General features: G+C 46.1%; 1 protein-coding gene across 2 annotated transcripts in view; it reads right to left on the bottom strand.

Annotated features, from left to right (window-relative positions):
* GPATCH1 (G-patch domain containing 1) overlaps nt 1-16468 on the bottom strand; it is a 45662-nt gene extending 29194 nt beyond the window's left edge. The window contains exons 1-7 of one of the 2 annotated variants that reach the window (XM_047791069.1): nt 16374-16468; nt 8633-8767; nt 6324-6409; nt 3682-3842; nt 2470-2567; nt 1554-1612; nt 137-379 (exon numbers count right to left, since the gene is read on the bottom strand). In XM_047791069.1, the coding sequence (XP_047647025.1) occupies nt 137-379; nt 1554-1612; nt 2470-2567; nt 3682-3842; nt 6324-6409; nt 8633-8767; nt 16374-16446 (855 nt within the window). In that variant the 5' untranslated portion in view covers nt 16447-16468. The remainder of the gene's footprint in view (nt 1-136; nt 380-1553; nt 1613-2469; nt 2568-3681; nt 3843-6323; nt 6410-8632; nt 8768-16373) is intronic. The other variant, XM_047791070.1, reaches the window with a different exon arrangement.

Here is a 16468-nt window from a genome sequence, read left to right as displayed (position 1 = left end):
GCCTAAGGAAAATATTACCACTTTAAAGTCTTCCTTTAGTCAATGAATAATGAGTGCCTACTATGGGCCAAATATAATATGGGGAGAATTCTCATTTGTCAATGGTGCCATGTTTATAAAACAGAAACACCTTTACCTGGCCCGAAATTCCCAATTTTCTTCCTTTATTCACTCCAATATCCCCAAGAAGATTGCTGGTCCCCTCGGGTCCTCCGCTGAAAAGATTAAAATGTTCTCCTGAAGTTCCAAACAGTGCTTGGTGGGGATCCAGGCCCTTGTAAGCCAGTCCGTGTACATTATCTTTAGGCGTGAAGTCCACAGGTGTGACATCTTTGGGTGCAAAGGTCACATTTTCCGGCAAGTAGTCATCATCTTCATCCTGTTTCCAATGTGTAAAAGGTGGAATGAAGGTGAGTCACTGCCTGGCATAAAGCCTGTAAAATACTATTTTCAAATGCAGTGATTAATTTCAAACAGGACAATTATCAAACTTTCATCTATGCTATGACAAATGACTAAGTCAAGTCCCTAAACGCATGACACTAACACAAAAAAATCCATTTTTAAAATTTTTTTTTCATTGAAACGCAGTTAATTTATCATGTTGTGTTAGTCTCAGGTGTACAGAAAAGTGATTTAGTTACACATATGTAGCGATTCTTTTTCAGATTCCTTTCCATTATAGGTTGTCATAAAATACTGACTATAGTTCCCTGGGCTATATGGTTTGGTTATCTATTTTATATATAGTAGTGTATATATGTTAATCTCAAACTCGCAACTTATCTCTCCCCCACCCTCATCACTTCCCCCTTTGGTAACCATAAATTTGTTTTCTGTCTGTGAGTTTATTTCTTTTTTTTCTTTTTTGCTTTTTAGGTCCGCACCCGCAGCATATGGAGGTTCCCAGGCTGGAGGTCTAATTGGAGCTACAGCTGCTGATCTACACCACAGCCACAGCAACGCCAGATCCTCAACCCACTGAGCGAAGCCAGGGATCGAACCCACAACCTCATGGTTCCTAGTTGAATTCATTTCCGCTGTGCCACAACGGGAACTCCTCTGAGTTTATTTCTAACAAACAACTCCATTTTAAGAATCTTGAGAGTTCCTGTCGTGGCGCTGAAGAAACAAATCCCACTAGGAACCATGAGATTGTGGGTTTGATCTCTGGCCTCGCTCAGTGGGTTGAGGATCCTGAGTTGCCGTGAGCTGCGGTGTAGGTCACAGACTTGGCTCAGATCTGGCATTGCTGTGCTGTGGTGTAGGCCAGCAGCTACAGCTCTCATTGGACCCCTAGCCTGGGAACCTCCGTATGCTACGAGTGCAGTCCTAAAAAGAAAAAAAAATTTTGAGCAGACTTGGGACATCTATAGGACAGGTATGTCACTGAATACATTATCTGACATAATGAGGACAGTTTTAGGGTAGAAGTCTTTCCCTATAATGGGATCTGATTGAGTTCTAAAAATTGTTTCTGACCCTAAATTTCACATTCACAAAGTAACAGACGCTACAGGAGCAAACGGGAGGTTAATATCCCATACAATTACCTCAGAGTCTTCGGAGCCTCCAGGGGGTAATGCGCAGCCATAGATTTTTACTCCAGGATCTAAAAGAGATTTCACATGCACTAGTCAGGGGCAGCTAAAAATATAGACACCTGACTCACTGACACTGTTCAGAGAGAGACAGCTGAGCTTGTAAAAGGGGCTACGGCTTTAGGGTCAGACACCGATCACTCGCGGATTATTTTCTGCCAGTCCCTGCTCCACCCACCCTCTGGCAATAATGGACATGAGTAACCACCACTGCCCCAGAACCACAGAGAACCTGAAAGAAAGTACTGCTGCCTCCAAGAATTCACAGACTGCCTGAGGAAACCAAGGGCCAGGAATAAATAGAAAATAATCATGTGAAGCTGTAACACAGCTTTGGCCAAGGTAGGAAATGAAAACTTTCACAGGCTGCTGGTGGGAATGAGAACGAGTAAAATACTTCCAGGAAGTTACTGCACAATTCACCCCAAAACCTTTAAATTACGTGCCTATTGGGAGTTCCTGATGTGGCTCAGTGGTAATAAACCTGACTAGGATTCACGAGGATTCCAGTTTGATCCCTGGCCTCGCTCAGTGGGTTGGGGATCTGGCATTGCTGTGGTATAGGTCACAGACGTGGCTCGGATCTGGCGTTGCTGTAGCATAGGCTGCAGCTCTAATTCAACCCCTAGCCTAGGAACTTCCATATGCCTCGGGTGTGGCTTTCGAAAGCCAAATAAATAAATTAATTAAAAGTATGCTGTAGGAATTCCCTGGGGGCCTATCGCTTAAGAACTCAGCATTGTCACTGCTATGGCTTGGGGTACTGCTGTGACTCAGGTTCTTCTTAAGAAACTCCTGCATGCTGAGGGTGCGGCCAAAAAAAAAATTAAAAGTATGCTGTAGAATGAATGATAATCAATACACGTACCAGGCTTTTGTCGGCGTGGTCTCCTCTTTACTCGAGGTCCAATTCCTTGTCCTTCCTTCCAACCCATTTTTCTTAGCAATTCAAAACCAACAGATAATCTAGGATTTCAAGGCAATGAAAATCAACTTCTTCTGAAAACACTAGAGAACAGTAGGAAACAAGCAGCTCATATACCTGCCGTGCCCGAGCCCTTTCCCCCATCTGTGCTAGAACTGCACGGCCCTGCTGTTCCCGCTACAGCTGACGGGACTTGGGTGCACGCCTGACCTGGGAAAGTCAACCACATGCCCTCTCTCCCAGGTCTTTGAGGCAGAGGGAGGGAGGGAAGCTACCTCAGTTCTTTTTTTTTTTTTTTTTCCTGTCTTTTTGCCTTTTCTAGGGCCGCTTCCGAAGCATATGGAGGTTCCCAGGCTAGGGTCTGAGTTGGAGCTATAGCTGCTGATCTATACCACAGCCACAGGAACGCCAGATCTGAGCTGCGTCTTCAACCTACACCACAGCTCATGGCAACACTGGATCCTTAACCCACTGAGCGAGGCCAGGGATTGAACCCGCAACCTCATGGTTCCTAATCGGATTTGTTTCCACTGTGCCACGATGGGAACTCTGCTACCTCAGTTCTTAACAGCTCTCCAGCCTCTGTGAGTCCCAGTGCCTGGAGTTCTAGAGCACTCCACGTAGTAAGAGTGCAAGGTCCTTAGGAGTTCCCACTGTGGTGCTGGGGGTAGAGGATCTGGCCTTGTCTCTGTGGCCGCATGGGTTCAATCCCTGGTTTGGCACAATGGGTTAAACATCTAGTGTTGGAGTTCCCATCATGGCTCAGCAGTAATGAACCCAACTAGTATCCAAGAGGACACAGATTCAATCCCTGGCCTCGCTCAGTGAGTTAAGGATCCGGAGTTGCCATGGGCTGTGGTGTAGGTCACAGATACTGCTCGGATCCCGCGTTGCTGTGGCTGTGGTGTAGGCCAGCAGCTGCAGCTCCAGTTTGACCCTTAGCCTGGGAACTTCCCATATGCCACAGGTCTGGCCATAAAAAGAAAAAAAAAAAAAAAACAGTGCAAGGTCCTTTTGGCAAAACCCCTTTTTATACTTGAGCTAGGCTAAGAAGGCTTCTTCTTCTTGCAACCAAACTATCTGTAAGTAAGATCATCATACATATGCAAGGCCATGATGCCAAGATCAGAAAAGCCAGAATTAAATTAATCTTACTTTGCAGGTGTTATGAGGTCATCAAGCAGAGTGGCTCCAGGAATTGGGGCAGTAGCAGCTGCTAACTGTCTGGCTTTTTCTCGGATTCTATCTTTGGTTTTAGAAGCAAAATCGTCTGTGGTGACAATCGCTTTAGGTGCTATCCCAAATTCACTAAGATCCTTAAAAAAAAAGTTCAAAACAGAATTACTTACATTATTAGGAAAATGATTAAACATGATACATCACATAGCTTTAATTCTTTTTTTAAAAAAAGTTAAGGAGTTCCAATTGTGGCTCATCAGAAAAGAATCTGACTAGTAGCCATGAGGATACAGGTTCCATCCCTGGCCTTGCTCAGTGGGTTAAGGATCCGGCATTGCCATAAGCTGTGGTGTAGGCCACACTTGGGGCTTGGATCCCATGTTGCTGTGGCTGTGGAGTAGGCCAGCAGCTGTAGCTCCAACTCAAACTCTAGCCTGGGAGTTCCCATCGTGGCTCAGTGGTTAATAAATCCGACTAGGAACCATGAGGTTGTGGGTTCAATCCCTGGCCTTGTTCAGTGGGTTAAGGATCTGGCATTGCTATGAGCTCTAGTGTAGGTCACAGACGTGGCTCAGATCCCTCATTGCTGTGGCTTGGGCATAGGCCAGCAGCCACAGCTCTGATTAGACCCCTAGCCTGGGAACCTCCATATGCCGCGGGAGCGGCCTTAGAAAAGGCAAAAAGGGAAAAAGACAAAAAGACAAACTCTAGCCTGGGAACTTCCATATGCCAAGGGTGTGGCCCTAAAAAAGCAAAAAGCACAAAAAAAAAAAGTTAAAACTAAGACATTGAGTTACAGATCAGCAGAGTGGCTGATCTACACTAACTCTGGAGAAGCTAAGGCCAGTGGCCGAGGACAGAGGCATGACAGTGTCCACTCAGTGAGGCCACTGCAGGCACTGCCAAGTTAGGCAGACAGGAAGTAAGGGCTGGGTTCTTTGTTCTTCCCAGACAATGTCTCGAAGGTCAGTGTGCAGGGGGCAAACCTTAGAGTCACAGGCAGCAGGCACGCTTGAACACCGATGTGCCAGGCCGAGAGCTGAGGGCTTTGGTGTTTACTGGAATAGTTACCTTCAACTCCACGTCTGACACCTGAGGTCTCTTCCTCTTTCCCCACAGAGCCCTGATGTCACCCAGGCACCTGCCCTGCTCTGCGCCACAGTGCAGTTCAGGTGTGGTGTCCCTGGGGCATGGGCTTGGGGGCAGGGGACTGTTTGGGAGAAGGGGGCTCCTGTCTTACCTAAGATGTCATTCTGATCCCACCTCCCTCACGAGGGGCTGCCTTCAGAATGGGCATGGTAGACAACAGGCCCCAGCAAGTGTGAGGGAAAATCCACCATGGGACTTAATGTGAATGGTTTCCCTGCCCGCAAGAAAAGACTGCAGGGAGTTCCTGTCGTGACACAGCAGAAACGAATTCAACTAGGAACCATGAGGTTGCGGGTTTGATCCCTGGCCTCACTCAGTGGGTTAAGGATCCAGTGTTGCCATGAGCTGTGGTGTAGGTCGCAGATATGGCTCGGATCTGGTATTGCTGTGGCTGTGGTGTAGGCCAGAGACTACAGCTCTGATTAGATCCCTAGCCTAGGAAACTCCACATGCCACAGGAGCAGCCCTAAGAAGACAGAAAAACAAAAACAAAAAAAGGTTTCCAGGACTTCCCTGGTGGCCTAGCGTTAAGCACTCAGCATTGTCCCTGCTGTGGCTTGGATAACTGCTGTGGCATGGGTTCAGTCTCTGGCCTAGGAACTTCCGCATGCCATGTGCACAGCCAAAGAAAAGAAAAAAGATTCCAAGAAAGTCAACCCACTGGATTGTGTCATCCTGGATGTGCCACCTGGCACTAATAGGGCCACCTTGCAACCACAAGGAGAGCTCACGTGAGGACAAGGTGACATGCAGAAGATGCCTGAGAACCTGGGTCCTCACTGACATCTAGACTTCTTGTTCCCTGAGGTACGTCTCCTTACAGATCATGCTGGTCAAATAGGAAATGGACCTCCCCTTGCCTCTTACCTGCAGCCTAAAGCATACCCATGTAAGAATTTTACTCAGTCTTTATCACAAATGAACCCATAACTAGGGTTTAAGGTAACGGAGGTTTGATTTTACAACAAAATGGAACCCATCGTGCAGGCTGGATGGACCACTTTAGAGCCCCCCACCATTTACCCCCAAGAAGTCAGCGGTCATGGTCACTTTAACGAGGTGCCCAGATGCTCGCATGGGGCTTCTCGTCACCCCTTTCTCTAGTCCTGTCACTTATTATCCCTTAAACTTCAGTGTGCACGAGTCTCACACTGGAAGGCTGTGGACCCGGCTCCAGAGATACTGCACTTTTGGGGCAATTGAGACTTTTTCAAATAAATTTGCCTGGATATGACCTTTCCCCTTATACTCATGACTTTAAAAACGGGCACAAGCATAAGGTGCTAAGCCAACGAACGAGGATCCACTGAAGTACTCTGAGGTCCAAATACTGAAAAGACAGACTCTTACACATCCAGGAAATAGACATCACACACTGAACTCTCCCTTTCTGGGGACAGAGAATTTGCTCCAACAAACAACTCCCACATCCCACCGGCTAACTAGCAGTTCAGGTTCTGCACACTCACCTCTTCATCCATAAAATCTTCAGGACCAAGAACAGATTTGTCTGCTCTGTTCTGTCGCGAAGACACGAAAGAAGACGGTGTCCATCCTTGAAAGAAAAGAGTTTAGACCATTACACTCCTAGATGGTATTTTGGTCACTCATTGAACTGATCTTTATACATTCTGAATATTGAACTTTAACCATCTTTTTTTTTTTTGTCTTTTTAGGGCTGCACCCACGGCATATGGAGATTCCCAGGCTAGGGGTTGAATCAGAGCTGTAGCCACTGGTCTACACTACAGCTACAGCAACACCAGATCTGTGCTGCGTCTGCGACCTTCGTTATAGCTCATGGCAACACCAGATCCTTACCTCACTGAGCAAGACCAGGGATCGAACCTGCATCCTCATGGATCGATACTAGTCATATTGTCATATTAGTTTTCTGTTGTGTCATGATGGGAACTCCTTAATCATCTTATTTACCCCAATTATTTTGCTTACATGGCTTTTTCTCTCCTTTCCTGTACGGTTTTTCAACTTTATTTTACTCTCATTGTTGTGTATGAGTTTTGTTTTATCTGGTTTTGTTGGCCATAATGGCAGCATGTGGGAGTTCCCAGGCCAGGGACTGAACTTGCGCCACAGCAGCAACCCAAGCCACTGCAGTGACAAGGCTGGATCCTTAACGCACTGCACCACAAGAGAACTCCTGAGTTGTTTGTGTGTATGAAAGATCTGCCCAGTTGTTCTTAATAATTGCTGAGTTAATCAGTTTTCCTTCATTCATGTATGATATACATAAGCCATTTTCTTCCAGTTTCTTTTATTTTTTCTTTTTTGGCCACCCTGAGGCATGTGGAGTTCCCAGGCCAGGGATCAGATCTGGGCCACAGTTGTGACCTACATCACAGCAACACTAGATCTTTTAGTTCACTGTGCCAGGCCCAGGATCATACGTGGGTCCTGGTGCTGCAGAGAGGTTACTGATCCCATTGCCTCCATAGCAGGAATTCCACCAGTTTCTTTCTTTTCCTTTTTCTTTTTTCCTTTTTTTTTTGTCTTTTTGCCTTTTCTAGGGCCGCTCCTGCGGCACATGGAGGTTCCCAGGCTAGGGGTCTAATCGGAGCTGTAGCCCTGGCCTACACCAGAGCCAGAACAACACGGGATCCGAGCCACTACTTCGAGCTACACAACAACTCACGGCAATGCCGGATCCTTAACCCACCGAGCAAGGCCAGGGATCAAACCTGAAACCTCATGGTTCCTAGTCAGATTCCTTAACCACTGCGCCACAACGGGAACTCTATCTTTTTCTTTTTTCTTTGCAGCATATGGAGGTTCCCAGGCTAGGGGTCAAATTGGCACTACAGCTGCTAGCTTACACCAGAGCCACAGCAACATGGAATCCAAGCTGCATGTGTGACCTACACCACAGTTCATGGCAACGCTGGATCCCTCACCTACCAGGGATTGAACCTGCATCCTTATGGATACTAGTCAGGTTCGTTTCCACAGTGCCACAATGGGAACTCCATTTTTCTAGATCAAACCTGGGGCTGATCACACCACACTTACTTAGGCTGCCTGTGACGTTCACAACAATTTTTCCAGCTCTATGATTATCGATGATTTCAAACTCACCAGTGTAACACAGTTAGAAACAGAAACCAGATGATGACTTTGGAACCTGGTCTAATAAAGGACCTGGCGTTGCCTCTCTTTTCAGCATTGCTGGTGCTCCTGAGAGCACCAGCCAGGATGTTCATACACCATTATGACCGCATAGAAAGATGGCAGAAAGAGCTATTTTCTTTTCTTTTTTTTGTCTTTTTGCCATTTCTTGGGCCGCTCCCGCGGCATATGGAGGTTCCCAGGCTAGGGGTCGAATTGGAGCTGTAGCCACCGGCCTACGCCAGAGCCACAGCAACGCGGGATCCGAGCCGCGTCTGCAACCTACACCACAGCTCACGGCAATGCCGGATCGTTAACCCACGAGCAAGGGCAGGGACCGAACCCGCAACCTCATGGTTCCTAGTCGGAAGGAACTGCGCCACGACGGGAACTCCTATTTTCTTTTTTTTAAATGAAAGAAAACTCTTTCACCTTCAGGTTTTTAATCAGAGAACAACACACAAGGTGCCTCTGGAAAACATTCCAAACACTCGAAGAACACAAAACACTACAGTGTATGTACTAACATATTTTTTGAAGTTTTTTTGTTTTTTTGTTTTTTTTTTAAAGAGAGGTGGTGGAAGGGAGTGAAATTTTTATGACATTTCAATCATTTGCTTTAGCGACACAGTAGCTCAAAGTAGGAAAATCTTACCTTCTTTTGAGCCAACAGTGTTGAAGTAACCAGCAGAGAAACCTCCACTAAAGGCTCCATGAAATCGTTTATACCTTCCTTTTTCATCCCTGACGGTCTGATCCTGAAGAGGAATTGGCTTCTTTGGTCTTTCACCTGAAAAACAAACAAAAAAACCCATTTTGAATGAGAGAGAAGGGGATAGTAGATTAGAAAGGATTTAGGCAAAGGTAATTTTTTTTTTGGGGGGGGGGCATGCACATGGTACATGGACGTTCCCAGGTCTGGGATCAAACCCATGCCATAGCAGCAACCAGAGCCACAGCAGTGACAGTGTCAGATCCTTACCCTGTTGAGCCACCAGAGAACTCCTAAAAGATCATTTCTTAAACATAATGAAGTGTTCACTTCTTGGAACTTGAAATATAATAATTTTAATTAAGTTGCTATTCCCAGACCTTAATAGCTTATGAATTTAGAAAAAATATATTTTTTCAGGCTTCTTCCTAGCTCTAAGGCAATCATAGATAGCTCTTATTTATATTAGAAATATGTTATAGGAGTTCCCGTCGTGGCGCAGTGGTTAACGAATCCGACTAGGAACCATGAGGTTGCGGGTTCGGTCCCTGCCCTTGCTCGTGGGTTAATGATCCGGCATTGCCGTGACCTGTGGTGTAGGTTGCAGACGCGGCTCGGATCCCGCGTTGCTGTGGCTCTGGCGTAGGCCGGTGGCTACAGCTCCGATTAGACCCCCTAGCCTGGGAACCTCCATATGCCGCGGGAGCGGCCCAAGAAATGGCAAAAAGACAAAAAAAAAAAAAGAAATATGTTATAGCAAAAATGGCCTGCTTGGAGTTCCCGTCGTGGCTCAGTGGTGATGAACCTAACCAGTATCCATGAGGACTTGGGTTCGATCCCTGGCCTTGCTCTGTGGGTTGATCCAGCGTTGCTGTGAGCTGTTGCGCAGGTCAAAGACTCAGCTCAGATCCCATGTTGCTGTGGCTGTGGTGGAGGCTGGCAGCTGCAGTTCTGATTTGATCCCTAGCCTGGGAACTTCCATATGCCTTGGGTGTGGCCCTTAAAAACCAAAAAAAAAAAAAAAAAAGTCTGCTTTTCCCACTAAGTTCCATTATAAAAACTGAATTATATTGGGGGAAGGGTTTAAACAGATGGAAATGAAATCTGCTGGCGGTAAAGTAGGCAAGTTGCGGGCGTGGCACAGGGCAGACCGAGGTTTAGGGCAGATGGGACACTTCTATGTCTCTTCTAGAATCAGCATCCTGACTCCAGCATTTTTTCAATGCTATTGTCCATTTTCCCCAAATCCTGAGTTTCCATATTTCTGGGACTCTCTGATTCTACAGTTACTGTTGTTTAAACTTATTCCTTTTCCTACTCTGCCGAAAAGGGCTGGGTTGCTATATGACACAAGAGCAAAGACCTTAAAACATTTTAGCCTCACCTAAAAATTCCTTAGTTTTAATGTTTCAGGTACTAGAATGGAACTAGAGACTCTCATATGGAGTGAAGTAAGTCAGAAAGAGAAAGACAAATACCATATGATATCACTTATATTTGGAATCTAATATATGGCACAAATGAACCTTCCCACAGAAAAGAAAATCATGGACTTAGAGAATAGACTTGTGGTTGCCACGGGGGAGGGGAAGGGAGTGAGATGGATTGGGAGCTTGGGGTTCATAGAAGTAAACTATTATTTGGAATGGATTAGCAATGAGATCCTGCTGCATAGCACTCAGAGCTACGTCTAGTCACTTACGATGGAGCATGATAATGTGAGAGAAAAGAATGTATACATGTATGTGAAACTGAGTCACCATGCTGCAGGGTAGAAAAAAAATAGCATTGGGGAAATAACAATAAAAAAATTTTAAAAAAAAGTTTCAGGTACCACATGACACAAATAACTGCCTAATTTTATCAATTCCAATGAACAATTCTGAATCAATTTAAAATGAGAGGTAACCATCAAGGTGTTCCCGCTGTAGCACAGTGGGCTAAGAATCCAACTATAGTGGCTCAGGTTGCTGGGGAGGCCTGGGTTCAATCCTCAGCCCAGCACAGGGGGTTAAAGAATCTGGCATTGCTGTAGCCGTGACATAGGTAGCAGCTGTGGTTCCAATTCAATCCCTGGCCTGGAAACCTCCATATGCTGTGGCTGTGGCCATTAAAAACAAAAACAACTACAACAAGTAACTATCAAGTTAATTCAAACAGTCAGTCCCAGTAGTCATGCACTTGAAGTTGAGAGTCACAGAGCTCTGGATTTGAAACCCAGGTCCATCTTTACTACACTGGGACTTCAGTCATCTTGACCTCTCTGTGCCTCAATTCCCTCATCTGTAAAATGCGATGATATTAATAGTAATGTCTATTTCACAGTTATTATGGAAATTGGATCAGATAATGTTTGTAAAGTACTCAGCAAGAAGAGAGATACACAATAAATACCTTTAACATACTAGCTGCCATTGCTATTATTATTATTATTATACACAGTTGGTAAGATGTGTCCTAAAGCCTATACAGACCTGTTAATGCAATAAAGTCAGTTACTACTTCTGGATAGTAGAACTAAAAGTAAAGAAACTTCTAGTCTCATCATCCTAAAATTCTTACTTGTAGCTCATGAAGTTTTTAGGTCATTTCTAAACTATAACCCACAGCAGGGTATTCAAGAGCTCATGTTCTATTCTTTCTTTCTTTTTTTCTTTTTTTTTTTTTTGTCTTTTTGCCTTTTCTAGGGCCATTCCCTCAGCATATGGAGGTTCCCAGGCTAGGGGTCTAATCAGAGCTGTAGCCACCGGCCTACACCAGAGCCACAGCAACACGGGATCCGAGCCGCATCTGCAACCTACACCACAGCTCACGGCAATGCCGGATCCTTAACCCACTGAGCAAGGCCAGGGATCGAACCCACAACCTCATGGTTCTTAGCTGAATTCATTAACCACTGAGCCACGATAGGAACTCCAGAGCTCAGGTTCTGAAGACAGGAGATTTGGATTCAAATCCGCCTGTGCTACTACTTGCTAGCTTTAGTGCTCTTGGGCAAGTTACTCGATCTCTCTCAGACTCAATTTCCTCTATAAAATTAGGGTAATGACCAAACCCACCTTGTAGGATAGTGCCAAGGATTAAAAACCATGTGCATTGAGCTGAGTGCAGTGCCCGGCCATAGCAAAGCTCAGTTAATATCAGCTACAATTTCATTTCACTCTAAAGACTAAATTACACCTTGGATCCCCAAGATTTTCATCATTTCTTAGGAATAGAGTACAGAGGCTCCACGATTTCTGGCTAAAGTGGGCCTTCTCAACCACAGCACTTCAGACAGCGTGTGCTGGAGAATTCTTAGTGGGGGAGGGGCTTGTCTTGCACATGGTATGATGGTTATCAGTATCTGTTAGTAGCACCAGATGCCAGTAACACGCCATCCCCAAAAAGCATGACAAGCAAAAATATCTCCAGACATTCCCAAATGTCCCCTGGGGGACAAAATCACCCCTGGGTGAGAACCACCGGGCTAAAGTGAGAGGTGCCGGTTTGCTCCCTTCTCCAGCTGCCCTTGATCTAGAAGAGGAGATAAGATCTGCAGACAGCCAAGTAGCACCTGGCAGCAGCGGATGAGCGCCAGGCCATGTGGCCACCTAGGTCCCACAGGGCTCCGGAGCAGGAGGCGCCGCCTCTAATCACAGCACAGGAAAACTCCAGGGAGGAGGTGGCATTTTAGCCAGGCCCTGTTATCATTACTGCTACTAATAACTAACCCTTTCCCTTCCCGCACTTTATCTCATCTATCGTATCCTGATAAGGATGCTCTGATTAAGTAACTGCCTAAGGTCGGAGGCTAACAAGCACCAACCTGAAATCAGATCTCAACGCTACCTCCAAGTCAGGGAAACAACCCATTTTGTCCTCTACTTGTTCCTCACCAAATGCTTACTGAGGGCCTTACTGTGGAAGCTGCCCTGTTCTAGACGCTGGGTGTGGAAAACTAAACCCAACCCCCTCCCTGTCCCCAGGGCACTCAGAGTCTGGCAGAGGGGACCTGTATGTATGGGGACTGTTCCGATGATGTGCGAGGACCACAAGGACCTTAGGCATGAGCAGAATCTGATAGCTGCAGATAGGGACACAGCTCCCCACAGAGGCACCAACTCTGTCAGCAAACAGGAGGTTTAAAGGGGGAAGGTCAGGAGTTCTTACTGTGGTTCAGTGGTTTATGAATCCAACTAGGAGCCATGAGGATGCAGATTCAATCCCTGGCCTCACTAAGTGGGTTAAGGATCTGGCATTGCCGTGAGCTGTGGTGTAGGTCCAAGATGAGGCTTGGATCCCGTGTTGCTGTGGTGTAGGCTGGCAGCTGTAGCTGGGATTTGACCCCTAGCCTGGAAACTTCCATATCCCAAGGGTGCGGCCCTGAAAAAGGAGGAGGGGGGGAAGGTCAGGTGTTCCCTAGTGGCCTAGCAGTTGAGAATCCAGCATTGTCACCACTGTGGCTCAGGTCCCTGCTGTAGCCCAAGTTGGATCCCTGACCCAGGAACTTCCGCATGCACAGACACGCATGTCTTTTGAGGGGGGGGATGAGATGTTTGAGAAAGGAGTCTAGTCTGACTCGAGGAAAAGGAAGGCACAGAAGATGGAACCAGAAAGGGGAGATAGTGCAGCGGGCCTGGAACACGGTGCTGCAGCTTCTGTGGCGTGTCCTGGGGGTGACTGGCAGCCACAGATCGTTTTAAGTGGGAGAGTCACAGCATCAAGGAAGAGGAATTCGCTCTGAAATTAATCTGAGTGCAGGATGAGCTGGAGATGAAGAGAATTCTACAATCAAGTAAATGCATCTCAGGAAAGATTAAATAAGCTTTGGTGCCCTTTCCTTCCAGGCCAGAGGGCCTATGTGACCATGAGTCTGTGTGGAACAGATCGGCCACTGTCTCTGAACAAATAAACCTTCCTGTCAGGACCAGCAACTTTAATTAAGTAATGGAATCCCTCTTCTACCAATGTCTGTCTAACCTGTCACTAAAACTTCAAAGCAGGAAGTAAAAGTGATTACTGGTCTGCTGTGTTATATTATAAAATGTAATCAGAGTCCACTTAAACTTCAAAGTGCTTAGGAAACAATGAATCAATCCTCAAAACTTCCTAGTACTGGAGTTCCCATCATGACTCAGCAGAAACCAATCTGACTAGTATCCATGAGGACGCGGGTTTGATCCCTGGCCTTGCTCAGTGGGTTGAGGATCCGGCGTTGCCATGAGCTGTGGTGTAGGTCACAGACTTGGCTCAGATCTGGCATTGCTGTGGATGTGGCATAGGCCAGAGGCTGCAGCTCTGACTGAACCCCTAGCTGGGACCCTCCACATGCCATGAGTGTGGCCCTAAAAAAAAAAAACTTTTTTTAATAAAAAAATAAAATATTCCAAATACTGAGAAGTTAAAGGATAATTTTTAGGCCAGAAAAAAAAAAAGTCTATTCCATTTCAAAAGCCTGGTTAGACCATTAGGGTTGATTACAGATTTTGTATACCATCAAAACAGGAAGAATTAGAAAAATATAGGTCAAACAGTTGATGACTTACAATATGTCACTTCACAAAGAAACAACCATGAGACCAGAAATATAGAAATGACAACTCCTGCCTGGCAGAGCTGTGATACCCTCCACCCATGCATGTTTAACCTCGTCCTCTTCCTGAATATCTAAATTCTAACCAGTTTTCAAGAGGTCCCATCTTGCCTTCTCAGATTTCTCTGTTAGCTTGTGGAGGCTATTTCCTGTCTATATCATAAACCTTAGCACTTGTGAATCTCATACTTTAAAGGTTCTCAACTAGATTTGAAACTCCTTGAATTAAGGATCTTTGTCAACAAATTCTTTGAGATCATGGGATGATGTGTTTGCCAATAAGGCTAATATGACCTTAGACTATATTAAAGAAATTTAACCTAAAATGAAGGACATGCTGGTGATGGCTCTGCTCTACCCACCCTCTGATCCCATACTTGGAGAAAGGCTCTGACAGATTAGGGTCGAGGAGACTTTATTTATTTATTTATAATTATTTTTTTTAGAGCTGCACCTGCAGCATATGGAGGTTCCCAGGCTAGGGTCTAATCGGAGCTGAAGCTGCTGGCCAATGCCACAGGCACAGCAATGCTGAATATGAGCTGCGTCTGCGACCTACACCACAGCTCAGGGCAACGCCAGATCCTTAACCACTGAGCAAGGCCAGGAATTGAACCGGCATCCTCACGGATGCTAGTTGGGTTTGCTAACTGCCGAGCCACAACGGGAACTCCGAGGGAACTTTAAATATATTAGGGAACTGATTGTGGCTCAGGGATGTCTTAGAGGATATACAAGGGGTGTCTTTAAATAACCAAGAAGCTTTCAGAAGACTAGCATTTCTGTCTTTTGTAAGCAGTGGGTAGAAACAGGGCCAGCATCTGGCAGAAGTTTCTAATGATTAGAAGTGTTTGCAGAGAGTAAAGGGTAATCAATGGCAACATCCTAGAAGTATGACCAACCTGACAGGATGTGATTAGGATGGAAAAAAAAGGAGAGCCTGCAAATAACTCCTAGAGCACCACACTTCTGTCTTTCATACAGAGCTAGCAGGGCCAAATGTTCTTACATCACTGAACAAAGTCATTAAGTGGATCATATCAGAAACATGGGAGAGGAGTTCCTGTTTTGGCTCCGGGGTAAGCAATGCAACTGGTATCCATGAGGATGCGGATTCGATCCCTGGCCTCACTCAGTGGGTTAAGTATATGGCATTGCCCTGAGCTGTGGTCTAGGTCACAGATGCAGCTCGAATCCTGCATTGCTATTGCTGCGGCTATAGCGTAGCCTGGGAACTTCCATATCCTGCACATGCAGCCCTAAAAAGCAAAAAAGAGAGAGAGAGAGAGAGAAAGAAAGAAAAAGAAAGAAAGAAAGAAAGAAAGAAAGAAAGAAAGAAAGAAAGAAAGAAAGAAAAAGAGAAAACATGGAAGAGAACCTTGCTTCATTCCACATTCCACCAGCAAGTCTGGTCAGCTCCAAGACACCATCATCGCCCCGCCCCTTTTTGCTAATCTCCCTGCTTCACTCTTGCCCATCCCCAATCTGCCTACCCTCAAAATCCAGGATAGAATAACATTAAAAATATACATCCCTCCCTTGTGTAAACCCCTCCGTGACTCTTCTACATTTAGTATTAAAATCCCAACTCCCCGACCATACCAAGATCCAACCCCACCTTCCCCGCTGACGTCATCGTCTACCAGCCTTTCCCTGGTGCTGTCTGCTCTACCCACATCAGTTCTACTTGTCTCTCAGTTTGCCAAACTGGCTCCGACTTCAGAGCCTTTGCACATACAGTTCGCTTTGCCTGAAATGCTCTTCCACCAGATCTTCGTACAGTCTCCTTCCTCTGTTTCAAGTCTGAGCTCAAACGTCCTCTTCCAGAAAAAATATTGCCTGATCACCGCTCACTCCCTACCCCGGCTCTCACTTGAGCCTGTTCGTCATCTTTCCTTTTACCATCTGAGCCTCCCATCCATCCCCCCAAAACGTGAGCACTCTGAAAACACAGTGCACGCCTCTCCAGTGGCTGTTCACAAAGCCCGTAGCAGGCAAGCCTCTTCCCCGGGGCCAGGTAAGGTCTAGCACAGGCTTGTGCATTTTTGTTTCAAATTCTGGACTCCTGGCCTGTTTTCCACAGGCACCGGCGACCAATCTGGCCCGTACCTTCTTCCAGCGGCTCCAGGCCCGTCCCATAGGTGACCAAGTCCTCGTCGCTGTCACTGTCCAGCGCCGCCATCCTGCTCTCTTCCGGGCCCCGC

This window comes from Phacochoerus africanus, chromosome 8 (genome assembly GCF_016906955.1).
Source record: "Phacochoerus africanus isolate WHEZ1 chromosome 8, ROS_Pafr_v1, whole genome shotgun sequence".
In the NCBI taxonomy this organism is placed as follows: Eukaryota; Metazoa; Chordata; class Mammalia; order Artiodactyla; family Suidae; genus Phacochoerus; species Phacochoerus africanus.
This window is presented reverse-complemented; position numbering and strand designations above follow the sequence as displayed.